Source organism: Puma concolor, chromosome E1 (genome assembly GCF_028749965.1).
Source record: "Puma concolor isolate L17-30 chromosome E1, mPumCon1.1.hap2, whole genome shotgun sequence".
Lineage (NCBI taxonomy): Eukaryota > Metazoa > Chordata > Mammalia > Carnivora > Felidae > Puma > Puma concolor.
In genome coordinates, this window is record NC_141680.1 from 3,278,535 (window position 1) to 3,301,502 (window position 22,968).

The 22,968-nt window shown below is 53.1% G+C and overlaps 1 protein-coding gene across 6 annotated transcripts; it reads right to left on the reverse strand.

Annotated features, from left to right (window-relative positions):
* Positions 1 to 565: 565 nt before the first annotated feature.
* On the reverse strand, positions 566 to 21,139 carry CTC1 (CST telomere replication complex component 1). Of its 6 annotated transcripts, XM_086685942.1 has the most exons (23): positions 21,013 to 21,139; positions 15,943 to 16,106; positions 11,437 to 11,674; positions 11,076 to 11,287; positions 10,601 to 10,745; positions 7,685 to 7,969; positions 7,456 to 7,584; positions 6,708 to 6,940; positions 6,408 to 6,585; positions 6,119 to 6,319; positions 5,490 to 5,616; positions 4,785 to 4,899; positions 4,312 to 4,639; positions 4,126 to 4,215; positions 3,688 to 3,881; positions 3,224 to 3,312; positions 2,957 to 3,131; positions 2,619 to 2,696; positions 2,043 to 2,187; positions 1,888 to 1,952; positions 1,472 to 1,637; positions 1,197 to 1,323; positions 566 to 1,040 (listed from the first exon to the last, which is right to left on the reverse strand). In XM_086685942.1, exons 1-23 carry the CDS (start codon positions 21,043 to 21,045, stop codon positions 901 to 903), a joined length of 3,657 nt encoding a protein of 1,218 aa, XP_086542068.1. In that variant the 5' UTR covers positions 21,046 to 21,139; the 3' UTR covers positions 566 to 900. The 6 variants fall into 6 exon arrangements, with proteins under 6 accessions (XP_086542068.1, XP_086542069.1, XP_086542070.1 ...); XM_086685943.1 differs by lacking the exons at positions 566 to 1,040; positions 1,197 to 1,323 and having other exon boundaries at positions 1,500 to 1,637; positions 1,875 to 1,952; XM_086685944.1 differs by lacking the exons at positions 566 to 1,040; positions 1,197 to 1,323; positions 2,043 to 2,187 and having other exon boundaries at positions 1,500 to 1,637.
* Between the last annotated feature and the right edge of the window lie 1,829 nt (positions 21,140 to 22,968).

Genomic DNA, 22,968 nt, shown 5'->3' on the forward strand with positions numbered 1-22,968 from the left:
GAACGCCTCTAAGAGGCGACAAGGCTGTAGCTCTCCAAGTAGGGAGCAGCTCCCAAGAAAGAACCAGACCACCAGCCAGATGCATCATCACCCTCAAATTTACTGCTCCTGCCAACTCCTGAATCGATGGGCTCTGACTTCAGAATTCCTGCCGGTCTCAGGGTTTTGACCAATGATCTGCCTGGCCTATAAGAAACCCTCAGCCCTGATAGCGGGGCGGTGGGGGGGTCCCCAACACAGGCACCCCAGCTTCCTCATGTGTCCTGCTAGTGCTTGGCACCCCCCTTCCCCCGTACCCATCGTGTTCTCCCCAGCCCTCTAGGCTGGTGCACTTGACTTCTCCCTGGGCCCAACCTTGCTGGCTGAGACCATCATAGCCACCTCGTCTACCCTGCCCTCCACTCCCCAATTTCTTCCCTTTAAGGCATGACTTTTGGTTATCTTTGTTGGACCAGAAGCTCTTCTCTAAACCGATTTTGCCACTAGCAACAAACAAGCACTGAAATGATGGGCTGGCTGCCTGGAGGTCAGGAGGCCTGGGAGCCTGAGAAGAGCGAGAGTGAGATACATCACCAGAGCTTTATTGCAGGCCAAGGGGCCTATCACAAATACCCCCACCAAGGCAGAACCCAGGTGCTCAGGGCCACCTGTCAGGGCCAATGCCTTGACCCCTACCAGAAAAGAAGTATCAAGAGTGCCAGGATTTGCCCATTTCAACAATTTCAAGGCAGACTGGCACCAGAACAGAAAACTGTAGGACAGCGGTTTGTGAATTCGGGGACCTGGGGTCCCAGTGCGATCACAGAACAGGTAAGGGGACGACGAGGGGAGGAGATGGGCAGGGGCCTCAGGGCCTCCAACACCGCGGGAAGCACTTTCAGGCCACCCTTGAAGTCCCCGTTAGCAGGACAAGGAAAAGGCTCCCAGGGAGCTGGGGTGCTTGGGCTCCTGGATGGAAAGGCAGGACAGCTGGATCCTGGGATTCACACGAGTCAGGAGAGTCAGCTCCCCACACTGGAACCGCTGTAGCCGAGGAGGTTCTGCAACGGGAAGAGAGGAAAGTGAATGTCCTCTGCGTGTGGTCTGTCGTCCCTGTCCGCTGTCTTCCTCCCCAGTTCTGGAAATGCCCCCAGCAATCGCTCGCTCTTCCCCCTTCCTCCTGGGACCCATCTGTCTACACAGCCCTCCTCCCTTACCCAACACGGTGACCATGGAGGATTTCCTCTCAAGCTCAAAGGAAAGCACAACAGGACGGAGGACAGAAAAGCTGGTACAAAGCGTCCGGAGGAAGAGGACCAAAGGCTCATCAATCTTGGCTGAAGACTAGAAAGGCAGACTCAGGATTAAGCACAATTCAATTTTTTACTTTTTTTTTCCCCAGAAAAATTTTTTTTTCCCAAATTCTTGAACGTTCTACCAAACCCTTGGGAATCTGGGTATCCAGCCCCCCCGCCTCCCAGCCACGTCTCACCTCCACCTGGGCTCCAGGACCTGTAAATTGCAAGGCCACCTTCCCCGGCCCACGGACACACTCCAGGAGGGACGTCCACTCACTGGGACGGAGCCCTAGAGCCGTTGCCACGTGATGATTCTTACAGGTGACCAAAGCCTCGGCAGTGCCGTCCTCTACCAGGAGCCTGGGGGAAGGAGGGGCCGGGGAGAAGCAAGAACTCCCACGGCAAACCCCGGTGCCCTGGGGGGACCCGACACACCTCTCTGCCCCCCCCCCCCCGGCCCTGTCTTAACTCATTTTTCTTTAGTTCATTCATCCCCAAATACTTATGAAGCAATTCCCACAAGCCAGGAACTGTGCTAACAACAGGAGAGCAGACAGACGAAGCCGCGTAGAAATCAACGGAGCGATGGGTGCCCACCTTGTGCGCTCACCTGACGCTGGCCTGGATTATGGACGTCTGTGTGGGGCAGGTCGAGCCCTGACGAGCACACCTTCCCTGCAGTGAGGACAGAGGTTGGACAAACCCACCTGGGCCCGTCACAACTCCCTGCCACCCTGTGCCCGGCTCGCCTGGCCCCGCCCGTACCTGGGGGCAGAGGCTGGTACAGTGAGCACAAACCCACAGGAGCTGAAGGCTGAAGACAGAAACGATATGGCAAGAGGCGGTGGCCTGGAACGGGGCCCGGCTCCCCTGCAGCAGTTCAGCCAGGAAGATGCGGGGCAGGGGAGCACTGAAGACAGGGAGAGAGAGAGGTCAAGAACAGCCCACAGGGGTGAAAGCGAGCGAGGTCTGGGTCTGGAAGGACCGAGCAGGCACAGAGACGGGGACAGCGGTGGCTTCTGTAGTCTCTGGGAAGCCTCCTGACCCATTTTGCATCCTGACCTCTGACCACTGATCATTGCACAGGCTTGACCCAAGGTGTCAGCCAAGGAAGACAGCTACATTTTAGGCTGAAAAGCCTGGAAGGGCTTAGAACACTGAATCTTTCTGGGTAAAACAGTAATTCTCAGCATTTTTATTCAGGGCAGAGGAAACCCTTCTGGCTCAACATGCCCCACTAGCACTGGAGACCAGTTAGGGCAAAACTCCCAGAGCCAGGACCACATGGAGGAAGTGGACGCAAGGCCACGAGGTCTGGGGATCAGGGCCTGGGGCACCGACCTGATGCTGGTCTCCGGGGGGAAGCTCAGGACCTGCAGGTAAGTGGATGGCCGGAAGCAACAGTAAACATTATGGGATCTGCAAGCGGAGGAGGAAGAGCGATGAGGGAAAGAAGCCAAGCGAGACCAGAACAGACACCGGGTCACAGGCTCAGACCCCTGAGGGACGCGCTCTGGCCCCGGCCCCGCCAAAGCAGAGGGAGGAAGGAGGCAAGGACCGGCCCGGAGCGTCCCTCGAGGGGAGAGGGCACGCACGGCACGCGGACAGCACGGCAAAGGGATGGCGGGAGAACCGCGTCAGCGGGGAGGGGAAGCAGAGCCAGCCCCACAGATCCGCACCTGGAGATCTTTTTCTCCAGCTGGCCAAAGTAGACTCGGGCTCCTGGAAGGAGTCCCAGCGGGGGAGGCAAGTGTGGGTCTTTGATGTAGATGTCCAGGTGAGGGGGGAACTGACAGTCGGCAACCCGCACAGCTACGGTCAGCTTCACGCACCCCCTCGAGGTCCGAGCGGTGCCTACGGAAGGAGAGGGGAGGGTCGGGGGCATCTGCGAGGACCACAAAGTCCCCGCTAACCTATTTCTCACCCCCCAAAGGAGGCATCATTACCAGGCTTTGTCCAGAAAGGGGCCGGAAACGGTTCACACAGTGTGCGTGACAAAACCTCAGCTGAGAAGGACACCAGGGAATTGGTGTGGCTGTTGGGTCACAGAAATACAGGAACGACAGAGTAAGAAAGCAGAGAACGGGAAGAGATTTGAGAACAAGCCACTGCTTACACTAAAAAGGCTCTTCCTTGTCAATTTCTTCATTTTTTTTAACATTTCCTTTTACTGCTACAGCTTTTCCTTAGTTGTGAGAAAGTCTGCTCACGATCTTCTCAGAACAAGAACTTGCCAGGGGGGAAGCCAGGCCTGAATCACCACTTCCACCTCCCGAGGACGCCATGCCTCTAGGAGCTAAAGCACGCCCAAGAGACGCACGCTACGGCGGAGAGCGCTGTCCACCCAACCCAGCCGCGGGGGGAGGAGAGCGAGCGGCCAGAGTGGCCGGCGAAGCCGGCGGACATTTACTCGCCACTGAGCAGGTCGGCCAGCGAGGTCTCAGGCAGGGCCTTGTTGGCGTCAGGCGCGGCGGGGAGGTCCCGGCTGCTCTCAAGTTCCACGGTCCACTCGTCCCGCACAGTGAGGAAGGACGTGCAGCCGGCCAGCTCCAGAGGACGCTGCGGGACGCAGGACGGCCCGCCCTCCGCGAACAACAGTGGCGTCTGCCGGGGACAGGAAGACAACTCGGTGAGTGTGTCCTGCTCCAGAGGGAGGCTCACAAAATACCGGGGCGCTTTTGCTTTCCTTCTGGAGCCTGGTGAGAGAAGCCGTCCAGATTCAGACAGGCTTTCCGCCTTTCCTCCGGGAGACCTCGACACTAGCCGGGCACTGCCGCTTGCTCTCCAGACCCCAAGCCGAAAAAGCCGTCCGGGGAAGGGTGAATGAAGGACAAGGCGGGGCACTCACGGGAGGGCCAGGAGCCACCAGTCGGTACACTCGACCCGGGTGCAAGAACTCGAACCAGCGGATGGAGGAGCCACGGAAGACTAAGAGAACCTGGGGGGGAGGGAGGGAGGGAGGGAGGTGCTGGGGCCTCCGGCAGGAGCTAGGGGCACGGGATGCCAGGCCCCAGATCCCCACAGTCCAGGTTACCTTCTGATCCTTGCTCTCATCTCCCTCAGGCTCAGGTGGGCCCCATGCAGTCCCCTCCTTCCTCTGGGTGCCCCCAAGCCAGCGCCCTGATACGTAGAAGCTGAGAATGGGCTTGGGCACCTCTGGACTAGCTCCTGGGGGGACACTGAAGTTCCTCTTCATCAGTGCCTCCTTGTGGGACAGCAAGAACAGTCGGCTCTGTTCTGTGGGAGGGCCCTCTGGCAGGGCGGGCTCTGTCTGAGAAGGTGCGAGGGAGGCGGCTGAGAGAAGCAAGGGTCTCGGCACAGGCAGGATCAGGGCGTCAGCCAGGAAGAACTGGATATAGACCCTGCTGGGAGAGACAAGGAGGACAGGTTTCTCAGCGGTGCAGGCGCTGGGTGTCGTGGGCCCCAGACGCCCGCCACCCGCACCAGGCCCTTCCCTTCCCTTCCCCTTGGAGGCTCAGGGGATCGCCGCCGCCCGGAAGGGCCGACCTGGCCTGCTGCTTCTGGATGAAGCCCGCCATGCTCAGCTCCTTACAAGAAGGGAAGGTGCTCCTGACGTTCCTCTCTATGATCAACTGGAACTTCTCTGTCCGCACCAAGCAGCCTAGAGAGAAAGTTTTCTCTTTTGGCGAGGGGAGAGAGTGATGGGCTGGGAAGTGGAGGAGACTACCCGGCAGGCCTCACCGCCCAGTCCAGGCCCGAGTTGCTCCCCGAACACAACGTGAGGGCCCAGGCCTGCCCCCCTCCTGAGATGCCATCTCCAAGGGAGAAACTGTCCTGGCCACGTGTCCAGGCCTGCCCCCGGCCTCCTTGGCCTCAATTCCACTTTCTCACAAATCCCTACAGGGCCTGTCCCTTGGTCTAAGAAACTTCCCTTTACAGGAACTTTCCCGGTCTACAAATCTCAGCAAATCCAAAGAAGACCATCTCTCCCCCAAACTAAGAAGCGTCATCTGCCGTGTACATCAGGAGCTACGGTAGGAGAGATGAACACTGGGAATTGGGAGTCCTCGCTAGAAAAACCCTGACTCAGGTCCTCTGCCAGTACTGGTGTCCCGGACTCGTCCCCGAACTTGTGGTTCAACATATGCCACTTCGCATCTCGAGAAAATCCCAGGAGATGCCCCCTCCCCAACCCTGCTGTTCTGAGACCCTCCTCGTCCACCATCTTCTCGCCACTTCTGAACTCCAAACCTATGAGCCGGGAGTCGCTGATGGGCTGAGAGTGCTTGGCCAGGATTAGGCAGGGGAGGGAACCGCTTCTGTCCCGAAGCTGCAGGCAGCCTTTGTGAGATGAAGCCGCCAGAAGCCCAATTAAAATCTGCAGGGGACGAAAGACAAGGTGTCAAGTATTTAGCAAACATTCAGCATCTACTATGCTCCAGACGCCGCCAAACGTTAGCTACAAAGTGAACAGGAAAGACGCAGTTTCTGACCTCAAAGAACTCACATCGGGTGGGGAAGACAGATATAAAAAAACACACACGCACGTTCACACGTTCAGGAGCGGGGCAGAAAGCGTACGAATCAAGGCTGGAAGTAGGAGACCGTACGGGGCCTCACAGGACACAGGAAGGAGGGCGGGTTTACCTCACGAGCACTGGCAGAAACAAGAAAGGATTGAGAGCAGAGAGCTTCGTGAGCCCAGGGAGGTTTGGCCCGCTCTCCCGTCTGCCGCAGGGAGAACGAACGCATCGGGCTGACGAGAGACGGGCGGTGCAAGTACAAGGCTAGTGCGGCCACAATGGCGAGAAAGGGCGGCGACGGCGGCAGGGAGGGCGGCGAAAACAGGGGTCCCTGAGCCCTGCTGGCGCCCCACCCACCTGGGGCGGGTGGAAGGTGGAGGGCAGCAGAGAGAGCCAGGACCACGACAGACGCTGGTTGAGCTGGCCGCTGGTCAGATGAGAGGCCTCCGGGAGGGGCAGGAGGGTCTTAGCGTCAAAGGCGGCCCAGGCCCTGCACCGGCCTTGGTCTTTCAGGGTGGCCAGAGTAGGGAAAGAGCAAGGGGTCTGCAGCCGCGTGTACTGTCAGGGAGAGCAGAGCAGTCACACCGCGCGGCCCGCGGTACGCCGGCCCTGCCACCCGCCTCGCCTTCCCCGCACACGCTCGTACCTTCTGTAGGGGACAGTGATGTGGATCTTCGAGGATCTCCTTGTGGGCATTGCGACGGCTGCTGCCCGGCGGAGCTAGAACGTCCAGGACGGGGGCCAGAAGCTGCAGCCCCGGGCTGGGGTTCCCAGGACAGGAGTGCTGCAGGAGCTGGTGGTGTCTCAGCACGTGGGGACACAGCCTTGGCCAGGAGGAGAGGCGGTCGTGTCCCCCAAAGGCAGAGGCGCCTCTTCCACGGCCCTGCTCCCCTTTCCCAGGAGGCGTCCTACCCCCCAGGCCCCCAGCCCAGACCCCTGTCCTCACTTGCAGGCCAGCTCCTCCAGTGCCTTGGTGGCCCACAGGTACAGGGGAAGTCCTAGCTGACGTTCCCACACCAGCTGCTCATACAGGGAGGCCCCCTGGGCCTGGTGGAACGACTGAGTCTCAGGCTTCTGGCAAGAGAAGCCCCGGAGCAGGATGGCGCCGTGGAGGCAGGGGGCCAGCACTGGCCTTCTCGTCCCTCCGCCCACGGACTGCAGCAGGTGAACGTCCTGGAGCTGGAGGAAAGCAGGACACGTGAAGAAGCAGAGGGGAAGCCCTCAACTGAACGAGCCCGGCAGAGTCACCACGGTCACCCAGCCCGGCCTCCGGGGGAAACGTGACTTCTCCCGCACCGGCACCTCCTTCCAGGCCCCCTGCGCTTCGCGCCGTCACAAACCCTCCCCTGCGGAGAGCCCTCACCTCCCATGAGCTCTACTCTGCTTCTCGGCGGCCGGGAGGCCCCTGGCGGGTGCTGGGCCACCACTCAGCCGCTGCCTGAGACCGTCCTGGCCCCACGCATGTCGTTCGGTCCCAACATCACCTCCTCTATTCGAAGGCCCTTCCTGACCTGAGCCCAAACTGTTCTTGGCACAAGTCTGCCAACCCCACCCTCCAACACACAGTCTCTTTCTATGTTTTTGCTGTAGACGTTCCTATACCCTGCTGCTAGTGCAAAAAACAAAACAAAAAGCCCAGTCCATAAAGGCAGGGGGAGTTGCCGAGAGGACCTCTGAGCCGACCCCTCACCTACCTCCAGGGAGACTCCCGGCCGCACCACCTTCCTGAGGCTGTGGAACTGCTGGTAGGCGAGGCAGAGCGCCAGCTGCCCGTCCATCTCGTAGAGGCCGGCCGGCTGACTCAGCACGCCAGTGACCTTTCCCTGCCAACACGCCAAAGGTCCCGTCGGTCGCGATTTCCTCCCTCCTTGGAGACCCGCCTTTCCTGCCCCCCGAACTCTCGGATCTCTCCTTCGCGCTCACCGTGTATGACAAGAGCGTAGAGTTCCGGACAAGAGCTGCTTCCCTGTCCCCGTCCTGGGAGCTGCTGGGCGCGGGGAGTGGCGGGGGATCAGCCTCCAAGAGGGGTCCATCCAGCTCCAGCTCCAGCTCCCGCACACACTCCGGTCGCAGGGGCAGCAGATGGGAGGAGGGACTGGTCGTCCAAACGCGGTAGCAGTGGCCGCGGATCCTGACCACTCGCAAGGCTGTCAGCACATAGGACCTACCAGGCCAGAGGGCTCGGTGCCACACCAGCTGGGCAGGGATCTGGCTCGTGCAGGGGCAGGCAACACGGTACATGAGACGCTTCCCACGACACTGCCCCTCTGCCAGAGTCTCTTTCCATCATGACTTGACTTCTAAGACCTGCTCCTCGTGAATTCTGTTCTGCGTCTTCAGCGGCCCTGTCTGCCAGTTAACTCTTAACCTTCTGGATCTCTTCCCTCTCACAGAAGATGCCACATGTTTCCCAATCCCTCCCTGAAGATACAAACCATCCCACCCAAACAGGGAAACATCCCATCCCAAAATTACAGCTTTTGCATTTCCCCATCCCACCTTGTAACGTACAGATGACTCTCATTTACTTAACCCACACGTATGGAGCACATATGTATTCAGTGTTGGAAAAGATGTTAAGGGAAATACAATAGATTGGACCCTCTTTCCCCACATACTTTAAACCACTGGGGAACACAGATGCAAACTCAAGTAATGATACGGGGCCACATGCGATCAAGTGTCAAAAACCACACACATTCCGCAAGGTTCTGGGGAAAGAGAGAGGTGACCATGGGTTGGAATGATCAGGAAGACTCAGTGAAAGAAGCTGGCCCCTGCCCAGGGTCCTGAAGGATGTCTCTGCTTTGTCAAAGCGGAGAGGAGAGAGAAGGGGGATTCGCGCAGGAAGCAACATAAAGATGTCCGAAACTCAGGACAAGCAAGGCAGTGAGAACATGGGCCAAGATGGAGAAGGATCGCTCCTGGGAGTCTCAGGACACAAGATGGGAGAGCCGAGAGGAGAGAAAAAACCCAGAAATGACAAGTTGAAAACTTCATTTTATAGGAAAATGAGAGACATCAAAAGTACGAAAAGAAAATAAGCCTTGGAGAGCAGGGTATCCTATGGACTGGAGCAGTGTGATTGTTGAAACTCACGCACCAGGGGAAGACAGACTGTTCTCAAATGCAACAACCTTCTAGGGCCGAGAGAACACACAGCCACTCGCAGGAGCTTTGAAACCCTCTGTCTACTCGGGACACCTGAACCCCCCGGTCTCCTGTGCTCCACCTCACAGACCTCCATCTGTACTCTGCAACTGGGTGAGACCACCGACCAGAGGCCACCGACCAGACCGTGGACGCGAGGTATTGACGCCTCGTCGCGAGGTATTGCTAAGACCTCACCTAAGCTTACGGCTTGTGCAGGACAAGTAGTTAAGAGCGGTTTGACTGCACAGACGGGTGCCTCTGCTCCTCCCCCACTGCCCTCTGCTCCAGAGACTTCCTTCCACCTCTCACCAGGACAGCCAATCCGCAGCCCCTCCGCCTTCACTCAAGACGCCGAGCACTTCTTTCCTCTGTGTGAGTGCCAGGATCTGAACGCGGACCCCGAGCCCTGCCCTGTCGGCCTCCCTTCGCCCCGAGCCTACCAGCAGCACACCAGCACTGCTCTGTTTCCTCAACTCCTCTTCTAAGGCAAAAGCCCCACTTGAGGAAGTCGGGCCCCCGTTACCCCAGTGCCAAACACTCTCCGGCGGAGCCGCTGTTTGGCAGCCTCGTGTCCCCAGATACCTAGCAATAGCAGGGACCCTGAACCTTTTCTTCTCTTTTCAGAGTCCAGTCCTTCATTTTCAAGAGATGATCTCAGCTCCTCCATCACAGAAGAGATTCCCTGGGGTCATCTAGGGTGACAGTACGTCTCCAATATGTCTCCTCCTCAGCCTATAAATATAGCAAGATCACTCCTCCCCTGTTCAGGCCAACTCTGCCCTGAACGGCATTTCCCGTGGTCTCTAGGGGACGGGAAACAGTCTAATGTAAAGAAAATACAGAGACTCCTCCATAACCCAGGAGGAAAGACCAGACCAGAAATTTAGGCGGCCTCTAAGCGGTTTTAGTTTTAGTCGTTGCAGGTTCCTTGAACACACTAATAACTGCCACTTAAGCTCATGACGCATACGGACACGAGAATTCTGACCGCGCCACCACGTTTCAGAACTGCCTTTCCTGACGTGCACAGAAGAGAGTCTTTTTAGCCTTTAATCGTTTCGAATGCTTTTGAAACATTATTCAGATAATCGTGTGAGTCATAAGACAGTAAGTACCAAGTTTTCAAAAAAGTGCACACTGCAAAAAAATTTCAGGAATCACACATACTTGGAGCGCCTGGATGGCTCGGTCGGTCGAGTGTCTGGCTCTTGATTTCAGCTCAGGTCGTGATCCCAGGATCGTGGGATCAAGCCCCAGGCTGGGCTCTGTGCTGAGTATGGAACCTGCTTAAGACTCTTTTCTCCCTCTCCCCTGCCCCTCTTCCCCACTCGTGCTCGGTCTCTCACTCTTAAAAAAAAGAAAAAAAAAAAAAACCCGCACATATTTGATGTCTTAATGGTGCTAAAACGTATCATTTTCTAATGCAGGGGAAAAACAAGCGATTCTGGCAGGTCTGAAAGAGTCACCCACGGTACACAAGTCATCCACTCAGACGAACTACACAGCAGAAAAGTCTGCCCCCTGCTTCCTGTGCGTCGGAATGACGTTCCCTGGACTCCTCCTTCAACAACGCTGTCCCAGAAAACTGCTCCCCGAGCTGCCTTCCTCGCCTACTGCTCTCTCTCCTGCAAAGAGCCCTGACGGCCCCTCCGCGACTCCACAGCCCGAACGGACCCCAGTCCTCACCTGCACGACGACGGACACGAGGCTGCCAGCTGGCGAGGATCCACCAAGAGACAGGACAAAGTGAGCTTTCTTCTGACTCCTCACCAGAGCGCTCACGCGAACCAGCTTCCCGGCCAGGTTTGGCTGCACGCCTCTGAGCTTGCCTCTAAAGAAGGAAGAAAGAGGAGAGGGAGAAGTCCTTTCCATTTCTTTTTCCCTGTAGATACCTTCCCTTCCGCCATAAATAACCTAGTGGTGATTTAAAATTGCCAAAGCGATCATTCCCAAGACTCCCTTCAAACTCTTCCTGACCTTAGATGAGGCAAACTTCACTTGAAGACACCCACTCCTGATACCCAGAGAGGCCCCATCGCCCCCCTCATCTGGAACACTCCACCCGTCCTGCTCCCAGAACCTTTCTCCCCTCCTCCCACCAGCCCACCCCCTCCTCCCAGCTGCATGGCGCTCTGTCCTCCCCCCGACAGGGAAGGACTACCTGTGCCTGAGCAGGCGGGACGCGGTCTCTGGATAGAGAACAGAGAGAGGGCTGAGGGAGCTCGGACTGCTGGTCAGGGGGAGCACTGGCACCGGAGCACTCAAGAGCTCCAAGTGTCCTTCCCCTGAAGAACTCCACCTGGGAGGAGGGAGGTAGCTCCAACTGGGGAACAGAAAGAGATGGCCCAACCAAGAAAGGTCCAGATCTATGAGCTAGAAAAAACCAAGAGCAAGGGTTAGCCAGGACCCTAGCGTCCCATCCACCCTTCTCCACCTTTCTTCCCTCAGAGACTTAATTTCCTTGGTCCCTAGATACCATTCTTATTAGGATCTGAGCATCCGACCTTCACCTTCCTACTCACCTCACAGCCCAGGACACCAGTGTTATCTTTCACATAGAGGTCTCCTTTCCTGCACTCTTGTTCCAAGTCCCCTGACAGGTCTGTTAGTGTCCCTAAGAGTAACAGCCGCTCCCGGGGTAGGGGAGTCCCACTTGGTCCAGCCTCTTGGGCCCAAGCCTGGTATGCATTACTGCTCCAGGACAGGTGGCTGCAGCATGGGAGGTTTTGGTGGGTCTTGAGGTCCTGTACTGAGACAAAGCTGCAGAGGGAAGGGAGCAGAGGTCCTGCAAAGCCATATCCAAGCCTAGAAAATTATCCTTAACCCCAACAAATCCCCCCACTTCCCAAAGAAAAGTCAACAGAAAACATGGACGAAGAGAGGAGTTTGACTCAAGGGCAAAGGCCCCAAGGGCGGGGACGCTCAGTTGGTTGAGCATCGGATTTTTGATTTCGGCTCAGGTCATGATCCTGGGGTTGTGGGATCGAGCCCTGAGTCAGGCTCCATGTTGAGCATGGAGTCTGCTTAGGATTCTCTCTCCCTCCCTGTACTCCTCTCCTCAGCTCACTCACTCTCTCTCTAAAATTAAAAACAACCAAGGGGCACTTGGGCGGCTCAGTCCATTAAGCATCTGATTCAGTTCAGGTCATGATCTCACAGTTCATGAGTTTGAGCCCCATGTCGGGCTCTGTGCAGACAGCTCAGAGCCTGGAGCCTGCTTCGGATTCTGTGTCTCCCTCTCTCTCTTGCCCCACCCCTGCTCAGGCTCTGTCTTTCTCTGTCTCAAAAATAAACATTAAAAACAAACAACAAAAAAGCCTTAGGGCTAAGAGCCTAAGGACGTGAGGATGGGGTCTAGGCCCAAAGACTAGGTAGTAAGGCAGGCAGGAAGAAAGTCGGTGCTGAGTGACATTTTGAACAAGACAGGGGACCCAGAAACACAAAGGAGTAAAAGAACAGCCCGAGGGCAGGAGTGTGGAGATAACACTGGCCACACTCAGCTCCCCTGATGGCTTCTGGGCTCTTAGCTCCGCAGAGAACTCCAGTGCAGCCACCATGGCCTGTGCCTGATGGCTCGACCTCAGTGGCCCCGGCCAGGCTTCCTTCCTGGTCTGGGAGATCACAGAACTCTCGACTGGCGGGGAAGCAGAGGCTGAGACGGGAGTCACTTTCAAGAGCTCCCCGATCTCAGAAGATGCTTAGGATCAGCCGTTCCCAAGGCAAGTGCTGCAACACCGCCCACCACTATCCATGACGAGGCGGAGCGTGGATAACGTGGTAACAGGCAAGCTTATCACGGTCAGGACAGATTCACACCTGTAATCTCGTGACTGCAAACACTGGCATGCTCACCATCTTCTGAGCAGAAAGAAGAGAAAGGATAAAGATACAGAACGTCGTAACTCACCCTCCTCTGTATCACGAACATGACCCCCGTGTGGGTACCAACAGCGGGGAACGCTGTCCCAGATGGCCCACTCCCCTTCCACACCTGCTTCCTTCTCTCCCACACGGATGTGCACAGCATAAAAGACAAAGATGGTAACTAGTATGTGTCGAGCCCCTGTTACGTACACACGATACTGGGCCTGTTCCCGCTCAGTGATTCACTGAAGCTTCACCCCAAATCACTGTAAACATTACCAGCGAGGAAACTTTGAGAAGTCAGGAACCCAGGGGTGTAGGTGGCAAAGCCAAGGGTGCCTCGCTCAAAAGCCCATGTTCTTTTCCTGTTTCTCTACTGCTCTAACGGCCCGGGACAAAGCAAGTGGAGACACCTTCAGGACAGAAAACAGTAAGGACAGGGGTCACTCTCCCCAGACTCTTCAGGGTCTAGGTCAGGAAACTGAAGGTGAGAACCTCAAATCCTTGCATCTGTCACTGCTCTCCAACTTTCACTGCCTAACATACTGCCTGGCACACTGCAGGCACGTGACCAAGGAGAAAGGAAAAAGATGATTAAAATCTTTGAACCTGTCAAACAATTCCTGTTTGATCCCCACCCACCGTTCTTTACAGACTCACTTCTACGTACCCTGCCATCGACTTTCCGTTTATCTTGAAAACAACAAGAAACTTCAAAAAGCTTCCAACTTTCCTAACAATTCCTGACTTCCCGCTTCTCCATTGTTCTAGCGACGCCAGAATCTGGAGAGATTCGGATCTCTTTCGTCTTAGACTGATCACAGAGGCCACGAGGCGCATACTCGGCTCACCTGCGGGAGACTCTACGCCACTGCCAGAGGCTGCACAACCTCCTCTACTAGGACTAATCAGTAAGTAGTTCTCTGTCCCAGGGCCCTTCCCATGTTAGCAGGACAGTTTTCTCCTGAGACTTCATCCTGTGTTTACATAAACAACGTATTTAACCTTAATAGTTACGGACGTGGACGAGAACTGTAGGAAAAGATGGGAAACCAGAGACCCATGGATTAGGATGAGAAGAGTTACACAGGAAGAAAAGTGCCCCCAGGCAAGTGTGTCCTGAGAAATTACTTTGGGATTCAAATAAGACATCATTTCATACCCATCAAAGAGGCAAAAAAACCCATTTTTTTAAACAAACCCCAGATTTGGAAAAGGTTCCGGATGTAGACGTATACCGCTACGTGTATCCGCTGGTACAACTCCACCCACGGGAAAGCAACGTGCAAACGGCTAGTGAGGCCACTGTGTGCACACCCGCGGAGCCTGCACTCCCCTTCAGGACAGTGGGTGCTGCTGGAGAAGGGCAGGGAACCGGATCAGGGTAGAGCGCTTAGGAGACTCCACCGAATCTGTCACGCTTCACTTCTCATAAAGAAGAACTGAGGGGCGCCTGGGTGGCTCAGATCATGATCTTGGGGTTCGTGAGTTCGAGCCCCAGATCACGCTCTGCAACGACAGCGTGGAGCCTGCTTGAGATTCTCTCTCTCCGTCTCTCTCTGCCCCTCTCCTGCTCATTCTCTCTCACGCTCTCTCAGAATAAATAAACTTGAAAAAATAAAAATAACAAAGAACTGGAGCCAACACGGCAAACGTGAAGGTTTTCAAAAGGTGAGCAGGAGTACTGACTGTATGATGCAGCAAGCTCACTGCTTCATCGGAGGACTTCCACACGCAGCACCTTCTCAACGAAAGAAGCAGTGCATTGATTTACATTCTGGCGGACCAGCATGCGTAGTTACCATCGGCTTATAACAAATCCACGGCTGAGAAAACAATTCAGAATTCTGAAAATGACGTTTCGGATAACAAAGTACAGTTAAGCTGTCTTCTCACCAAAGATCCCTCGCCTTTGCGGAGACAGAGCACAGGGCCGAGTGACGTCAAACGGCCATAAGCAGGGTCAGCCCAGGGAAAAACTATCCTACGCTCGAGTAAGTTTGGGAGATGCCTAATTAAACAAAGCTAAACAGATCTGCACCTTTTTTATTTTTTAGAGGACAGTGATACGTATATTCACATCATAACAGAATACCATGCAGCAGTAAAAGAGATGAGCTAGAGCCATCATTAGGAGTGAATCTCACGAGCACGAGGCACAAAAAGCAAATTGCAGAGGAAGGTATGGTGCCATTTATATAAAAGCAAAAAGTATGCAAACTCTACAGTATACTGCTTAGGGACAGACACATGTGCAATAAAAACATACTGGGTGGCTCGGTAGATTGAGCGTCTGACTTCAGCTCAGGTCATGATCTCACGGTTCGTAGGTTCAAGCCCCACAACGGGCTCTGTGCTGGCAGCATGGAGCCAGCTTCAGATCCTCTGTCTCCCTCTCCCTCTTTGCCCCTACCCTGCACATGAGTGTGCACGCACACGCTCTCTCTAAAATAGACCTGAGAAAACATATAGACGTACGTATATGTAGAATGCGTATACATTTATATAGAAATAAAAACACAGGAATTAACACACCCCATATTTGAGATAGTGGTTCCTTCCGTGAGGAAGTAATTGAATTTCTTTTCACAGGCCTTTCAGAGCCTTTAATACGTTAATGAGCCTTGCGACTTTCCCAGAGAAGGTTATCACATGTTCAGTGTCTCTTAAACTCATTTAGCCATGGAACCCTTTTCTTGTGGTAACTTATTAACACTGCCTTGAACAGTTTAAGAAACACAAGCGTTGTAAAAAAACAAAAACTAAATACCTTCAGAAGACTTTAAACTCCAGTTTCAAACACAACTAATCTGCACTTGCTGACGTCTTAATGCTCCATACCTTAGTTTCCTAATACACAAAAGAATATCAACCTCTCCACCTTGGGGGTCCTTTTTCCAAATTTTCTGTCTTTCCGTCTTCCTCCCTCTTCTCCTTATCCCTAACAAGACTGATGTCCCTTGACATCAGTCAATTAAGGAGAACCACAGGTAAGGAAAGCAGCGTAATGGAGGCTGGAGGAACCCAGCAGAAGGGGCTCGATAGACCTTTTCCTCCTGGTAGCACAGCTTCCCCTCAGGCTTGTCATTTTCCCCTTAACTACAGGTCATTCCGTTTCAGTCCCAAAGTTAACTTCCTCTCTTAGAGAGCCCGCCTCTCCTTACCTGTAGCTGAGGGGCAGGGGAAAACCCTGGTTCTTTCCCTGGGAGAACCAGATGGTCTTCACACAGTCAATTACCAACTGAGTCAACTGGACATCGGGCTCCGTGCCAGCTGGACACAGGGTCTCTTGGATGAAGGTCCGGGCAGCCTCAAGCCAGGCCTGCTCCTGAGGAAAGTGAATCTAGTTAAAACATCTTCATAACCAACCTGCCCACCAATGAAATTTGGGGAATAAAGTAATAAAAAGAGAAATTAAGAGGGCACGTAAATAAAGAAGACAAGCCACAGAGTTGAGCCATTAGAAGAAACCTTAGGCGTGACGTAATTCAGTCACACCTCAGGTCTGACCTCCTTCTCCTGTAGGTGCCATGTGATAACCAATTGCCCTGCTGGAGCTATGCAGGTGGCCTTACACTGCTCTGTGACACCCCCATGGGTCTCCCCCAACACCTTGGACATACGTCTAAGATCCATGATCACCAGGTACAATATAGTGGTATCCCATCTTACGTGGGGTCTGGTTCTAAAGCCAGCAAGTTGAGAAATACTCAAAATCACCCTTGAAAAAATTCCTTTCTGTTGCTCACAAAGAATATGACAAGGGGGGGGCGGGGCGCCTGGGTGGCTCAGTCAGTTAAGCGTCCCACCTCGGCTCAGGTCATGATCTCGAGATTCGGGAGTTCAAGCTCTGAGTCGGGCTCTGTGCTGACAGCTTGGAGCCTGGAGCCTACTTCAGATTCTGTCTCCCTCTCTCTCTGCCCCTCCCCACTCTGTCTCTGTGTCTCTCTCTCAAGGGTAAACATTTAAAAAAAAAAAAATGACACGGTATCATACGGTAACAAGTATATTTAAACATACCGCATTATAAGCAGTGTATAAAAAGGACACAATATATTTATTTTTTTTAAATTTTTTTTTTTAACATTTATTTATTTTTGAGACAGAGAGAGACAGAGCATGAACGGGGGAGGGTCAGAGAGAGAGGGAGACACAGAATCCGAAACAGGCTCCAGGCTCTGAGCTGTCAGCACAGAGCCCGACGCGGGGCTTGAACTCACGGACCGCGAGATCATGACCTGAGCCGAAGTCGGACGCTCAACCGACTGAGCCACCCAGGTGCCCCAGGACACAATATAATTAAAAAAAATTTTTTAATATTTATTTTTCAGGGAGAGAGACAGAGACAGAGCATGAGCAGGGGAGGGGCAGAGAGCGAGGGAGACAGAATCAGAAGGAGGCTCCAGTCTTTGAGCTGTCAGCACAGAGCCCGACGTGGGGCTTGAACTCACAAGCTGTGAGATCATGACCTGAGCCAAAGTCGGATGCTAAACCAACTGAGCCATCAAGCGCTCCTAATTTTTAATCATTTATTTTTTTTCAGTCAAGTATATACACGTGAGTTCCCATAAGCTAAATCAACGTTAAGATATAATCCCACTGGATTTGTTTTCTGCTCTGTCTTTTCAGCTCAGATGTAGGCTTCCTAAGGAGCACATGAACCACTTTATATACCTACCACACATTCTGGACACACAGTTGTCTGTCTATAGATAGCTCTAGAAAAGGGGACCAGTTTGGCCTACTTCCAATGCTAGTTTCCTTCGTTTTAAAATTCTGACAGAGTTCAAAAGTACTGAGGGGCAGGACCTTTATTCCAATCCCCAGTGATAATTCTAAACCATCACAGCTCGATCCCTGTTCCTCCAGTGCTCTTCTATTAACCTTCTGGTCAATCCTCCACATTCAGTCAATCTTTAGCAGCCTGAGAAACCAGTCTTCACGTTCTAGTGACTTCAGTGTTCTTGTAAACAGCCCTACCACTAAACCTCACCTTCACTCCACCTTCGCTAAACACTGTCACTCATGGCCACGGATATCAAAATTGGGGCACCTAGGGGCGCCGGGGTGACTCAGCTGGCTGAGCGTCTGACTCTTCATTTTGGCTCAAGTCATGATCCCAGGGTTGTGGGATTGAGTCCAGCGTCAGGCTCTGCGCTGACAGTACGGAGCATGCTTGGGATTCTCTCTCTTTAAAATAAAATGTAAGGGGCACCTGGGTGGCTCAGTCGGTTAAGCGTCCGACTTCAGCTCAGGTCACGATCTCGCGGTCTGTGGGTTCGAGCCCCATGTCGGGCTCCGGGCTGATGGCTCAGAGCCTGGAGCCTGCTTCCAATTCTGCGTCTCCCTCTCTCTCTCTGCCCCTCCCCCATTCATGCTCTGTCTCTCTCTGTCTCAAAAATAAATAAACGTTAAGAAAAATTTTCTTTTAATAAAATGTAAAAAAAAAAAAAAAAAAAAAATTGAGGCACCTGGCTGGCTCAGTTGGTAAAGCAGGTGACTCTTGATTGTGAGTTGGAGCCCCCACGTTGGGTGTAGAGACTGCTTAAAAATAAAGTCTTTAATGGGGCGCCTGGGTGGCTCAGTAGGTTGAGCGGCTGACTTCAGCTCAGGTCATGATCTCGCGGTCTGTGAGTTCGAGTCCCACGTCGGGCTCTGTGCTGGCAGCTCAGAGCCTGAAGCCTGTTTCAGATTCTGTGTCTCCCTCTCTCTGACCCTCCCCCATTCATGCTCTGTCTCTCTCTGTCTCAAAAAGAAATAAACGTTAAAAAAAAATTAAAAAAAAAAATAAAGTCTTTAAGAGGCACCTGTGTCGCTTCATCTGTTAAGCTTCTGACTTCAGCTCAAGTCATGATCTCATGGTTCGTGAGCTCGAGCCTCACATCAGGCTCTGTGCTAACAGCTCAGAGCCTGGAGCCTGCTTCGGATTCTGTGTCTCCCTCTTTCTCTGTCCCTCCCCCACTCACGCTGTCTCTATCTCTCTCAAGAATAAATAAGCATTTAAAAAATTTCAAAATAAATAAGGTCTTTTTTAATTTTTTTTTTTTTTATAAAATTTTTTTTTTCAACGTTTATTTATTTTTGAGACAGAGAGAGACAGAGCATGAACGGGCGAGGGGCAGAGAGAGAGGGAGACACAGAATCGGAAACAGGCTCCAGGCTCTGAGCCATCAGCCCAGAGCCCGACGCGGGGCTCGAACTCACGGACCGCGAGATCGTGACCTGGCTGAAGTCGGACGCTTAACCGACTGCGCCACCCAGGCGCCCCTTTAATTTTTTTTTAACGTTTATTTATTTTTGAGACAGAGAGAGACAGAGGACAAACGGGGGACAGTCAGAGAGACAGGGAGACACAGAATCTGAAACAGGCTCCAGGCTCTGAGCAGTCAGCACAGAGCCTGACGCGGGGCTTGAACCCACGGACCGCGAGATCATGCCCTGAGCCGAAGTCGGACGCTTAACCAACTGAGCCACCCAGGTGCCCCTAAATAAGGTCTTTAAAAAAAATTGGAGGGGCACCTGGATGGCTCAGTTAAGCACCCGACTTCACTCAGGTCATGGTCAGTGGGTTCCAGCCCCGTGTCAAGCTCTGTGCTGACAGCTCAGAGCCTGGAGCCTGGAGCCTGCTTCAGATTCTGTGTCTCCCTCTCTCTGCCCCTCATCCACTCATGCTCTGTGTCTCTTTCTCTCAAAAATAAACACTGAAAAAAAATTTTTTTAAATTGGCCCATGCCATCATTCAGCACTGCCTCACCAATGTAAGGAGAGCCTCACCCAGACTCTCATATTTTCTGTCTTCTTTTCTAGCTCCTGAGGGCCTGTCCACTACTTGGCACTGAATATACTACTTGGCATTGAATATACTACTGTTTTTCAAAGTGTCGCCACTGCCTCGGAATCACCCAAGTTTCTTTTTGTTTTTTAATCTTCTGAGCCATCAGTACAGAGCCCGACGCGGGGCTCGAACTCATGGAACCGCGACATCATGACCTGAGCCGAAGTGGGACGCTTAACCAACTGAACTAACCAGGTGCCCCAGAATCACCTAAGTTTTATTAAAAATGTGAATTCATGGATCTCACATACTGAATCAGAATCCTGGCAGGAGCGGGGGACACAGAAATCTCTTTTAAATACGCTTCCCCAGATCAGTACTGATGAAGGCTGAAGTTTGAGAACACTATACATTTTTCCCTCAACAACCTCAGCCACTGGATGTCTTTACTAGCCATCCATAGATGCGAATTTAGCTGAGCTCTATCTCAAGCTCTAATAACATCCGTCTGCCTACCCGATTCTCCACCTCGCCAACGTACAGGCACCACACATCCCAGCACTGTGCTTTTCAAAAAAAAAAAAAACCACTCCTCTTCCAACGTTTACTAATTGGCAAGTTGCACCCTCACCAAATAATTCTACCCTGAAACCCCAAGTCCTCCTTTAATGCCTTCCTTTCCCTACGCAAGACCCAAGTCCTTTAGATAGACTCTACCTCCTTTTTTTTTTTTTTTTTTAACTGTCTTCACTTCTGGAACCTCAACATTGCTGCCTTGGTCGGGGTCACCATCCTCTCTCACTGCTTTTCAACCACAGCCTTCTAACTGGTACTCTGCACCGCTACCTCAGGAAAGGAAAACTCCAATCGCTCTTCTGCTTAAAACCCTCCACTAACTCCCGATTATCCTCAGTTTAGGGTCGCTATTTAGCAAGACTTGTAAGATGGTCAGCTCTCACTCCTCCATCACCACCCAACTGAACTTGAGTTTTTCAGAGATACCTGTTTCTATCTCTTGCTTCTGAACATGTCTTTGCCTCCGCCTTGAAACCTCTTTCAGCGCTTTTTTTGCCTGGCTAACCCCTACGTGCGCTTCGGGTCTCAGACGTTTTTTCTCGATCGTCGTTATTCCTTCACCCTGCAGCTGCGTCAGGGGCCTCCCCCCCGGAACCCTCAGCCCCACCGGGCTCCACGAGTCCGCTCCCGGCTTCGCCACGGGCTGGAAGCCTGCAGAGTGGGCGGAGACGTGTCCGAGGCTCCCAGCTGGCGCCCCGGGAACAAACAAACACATTCGCAGAAACCAGCGACGGTGGGAGGAAGGACAGCCTCCCAGGCCCCCCTCGCCCGGGCGCGGCCGGGGAAGGCACGGAGGCAAAGAAACATGGTGGAGGGAGCAGGAGAAAGGGGAGAATCCGGGCACACGAGGAAAAAGGGACGAGGGACGGAGAACGGCACTCACGGAGTCGGGAGCCGGAGCCGTGGCGGCCTCCATGATGCGCCCGAGGCTACGCCCAGGGAGAGCCCGCGAACGGCTGTCGCGCGAGGGCTCTCGGGAAGGCCGCTCCGTGACGTCATTGGTGGGCGCGGCCGCGGCTCCGCCTCCGGCTCGCTGCGCAGCCGCGGTGACTCTGGTGCCCCCCCAAGCCGTACTCGCCCGTGACTTCCTGTCTGGCCTTCCCCGGAACGGGCTCTAGCGCAGGTGCTCGAACGCAGCCCGCCTGGTTGGTCGCCCGTAAGCATCTTTCGATCTCCCTGATCTTACCAACCAGAGAGAGCTGCCTCCTCTTTAGTGCAGCCTGAGCACATCATTCATACTTATGTGACGGCCTTGACTCACTGCTGTAATTGTTTCTCCGCTATGCTGTACCTAGAAGCTTTATCCTACTTATTCTGTTTTTCTGTGTATCCTGGGGCCTAGAACAGTGATTGTTGCTAATAAGAGCTGGGGGCGTCTGGCTGGCTCAGTCGGAAAAGCATACGACTCTTTTATGTTTTAAGTTTATTTTTGAGACAGATTGAGAGAGAGAGGAGGGGAGAGAGAGAGAGTGCCAAGCAGGCTCCGAGCTGTCAGCACAGAGCTCAAATTCAAACTGAGATCATGACCTGAGCTGAAACCAAGAGTCAGATGTTTAACCCACGGAGCCATCCAGGCACTCCCTGGGTAGAGATTACTTACATAAAACTTTAAACCATGTCTTTCTTTGAAATATATATGCATATGAACTGGGTAAATATTTGTGGCTCAACTAATGAAAGCGTTTTGCTTTCTACCTCAGTCAACCAACCAAGCATTCCCTGGCTTAGTAGGCAGTGAGTGAACAGAATTCAGGCAACTATGCACCAGGCACTGGGAGGGGAAGACAGGAGATTAGAAAGGTAAAGAGAGGAGGTTGGGGGAATATGCGAGAGAAGTAAAGGGGGTTAAGGGGTACAAACTTCCAGTTATAAGTCACAGGGATGAGTCACAGCATAGAGAATATAGTCAATAGTATGGTAATAGCTTTGTGCTGACTTACCGTGGTGAGCATTTCGTAACGTATATGATTTCTGAATCACTCTGTTGTTTGATTGAAACTAATAATAGTATTGCATGCCAACTATACTCCAACTAAAAATTCAAACTTTAAGAAAAAATAAAATAAAGTACAGCGAAAGAGGGGCATTTAAAGTTGTAAACTTGTAGCAGCTTCCAGTTGTATTTGGAACAAGATAGTAGAATATTCTAAGTATGAACATTGTAGGGGCTCCTGGGTGGCTCCGTTAAGCGTCGACTTCTGCTCAGATCATGACCTCGCGGTTTGGAGTTCGAGCCCCGTGTTGGGCTCTGTGCTGACAACTCAAAGCCTGGAGCCTGCTTCAGATTCTGTATCTCCCTCTCTCTCTGCCCCTTCCCCGTTCATGCTCTGCCCCCTCCCACTCAAAAATAAATAAACATACAAAAACACTGTAGACAATAAGAATGCTCTAGTCATCATTTAATAGGAGAACATAGGCTTTAATTCTACAACTTATGGTATCCCCTAATTCAATTGCACATTCGATGTAAGCTCTCTATTCCTGCAGTGCATTGCAGTGACAAATTGTGTAGAAAGTGAATCTTTGCAGTCACTCCCCTGATTACATTAGATATGTTTCTTGCCTTTTCACCGAAACAACAAATTCCCCCCCAAACACCCTTGTTAAAACGCCTGTCAAAGCCTGAAGTCCCAAACCTCATCATTCCTTTTGCTTTCAATGTTTTCTGGACTCTGGAAGACTCCCTGTAGTTACCAAATCCATGAAGATATGCCCTACATCCTGGGATTTACTTTTGATGGTTCACAGGAGGGAGCGTTGAGTATCAGTGACAGTGATCAGAGAAAGTTGTACTTCTCACCCTCACCACCCTCCCTTCACTGGTGTCATTTAAATGTCA

What these genes read in the sequence shown, in the direction of transcription:
- CTC1 (XM_086685942.1), bottom strand. Translation starts at nt 21,045, where the DNA reads ATGGAGGCCGCCACGGCTCCGGCTCCCGACTCC. An exon ending in CTGGAGGAGCTGGCCTGCAA is followed by an intron (nt 6,586 to 6,707) that starts GTGAGGACAGGG and finishes CTCCTGGCCAAG; the next exon opens with GCTGTGTCCCCACGTGCTGA. An exon ending in GCCGACCTGCTCAGTGGCGA is followed by an intron (nt 3,313 to 3,687) that starts GTAAATGTCCGC and finishes GTGACCCAACAG; the next exon opens with CCACACCAATTCCCTGGTGT.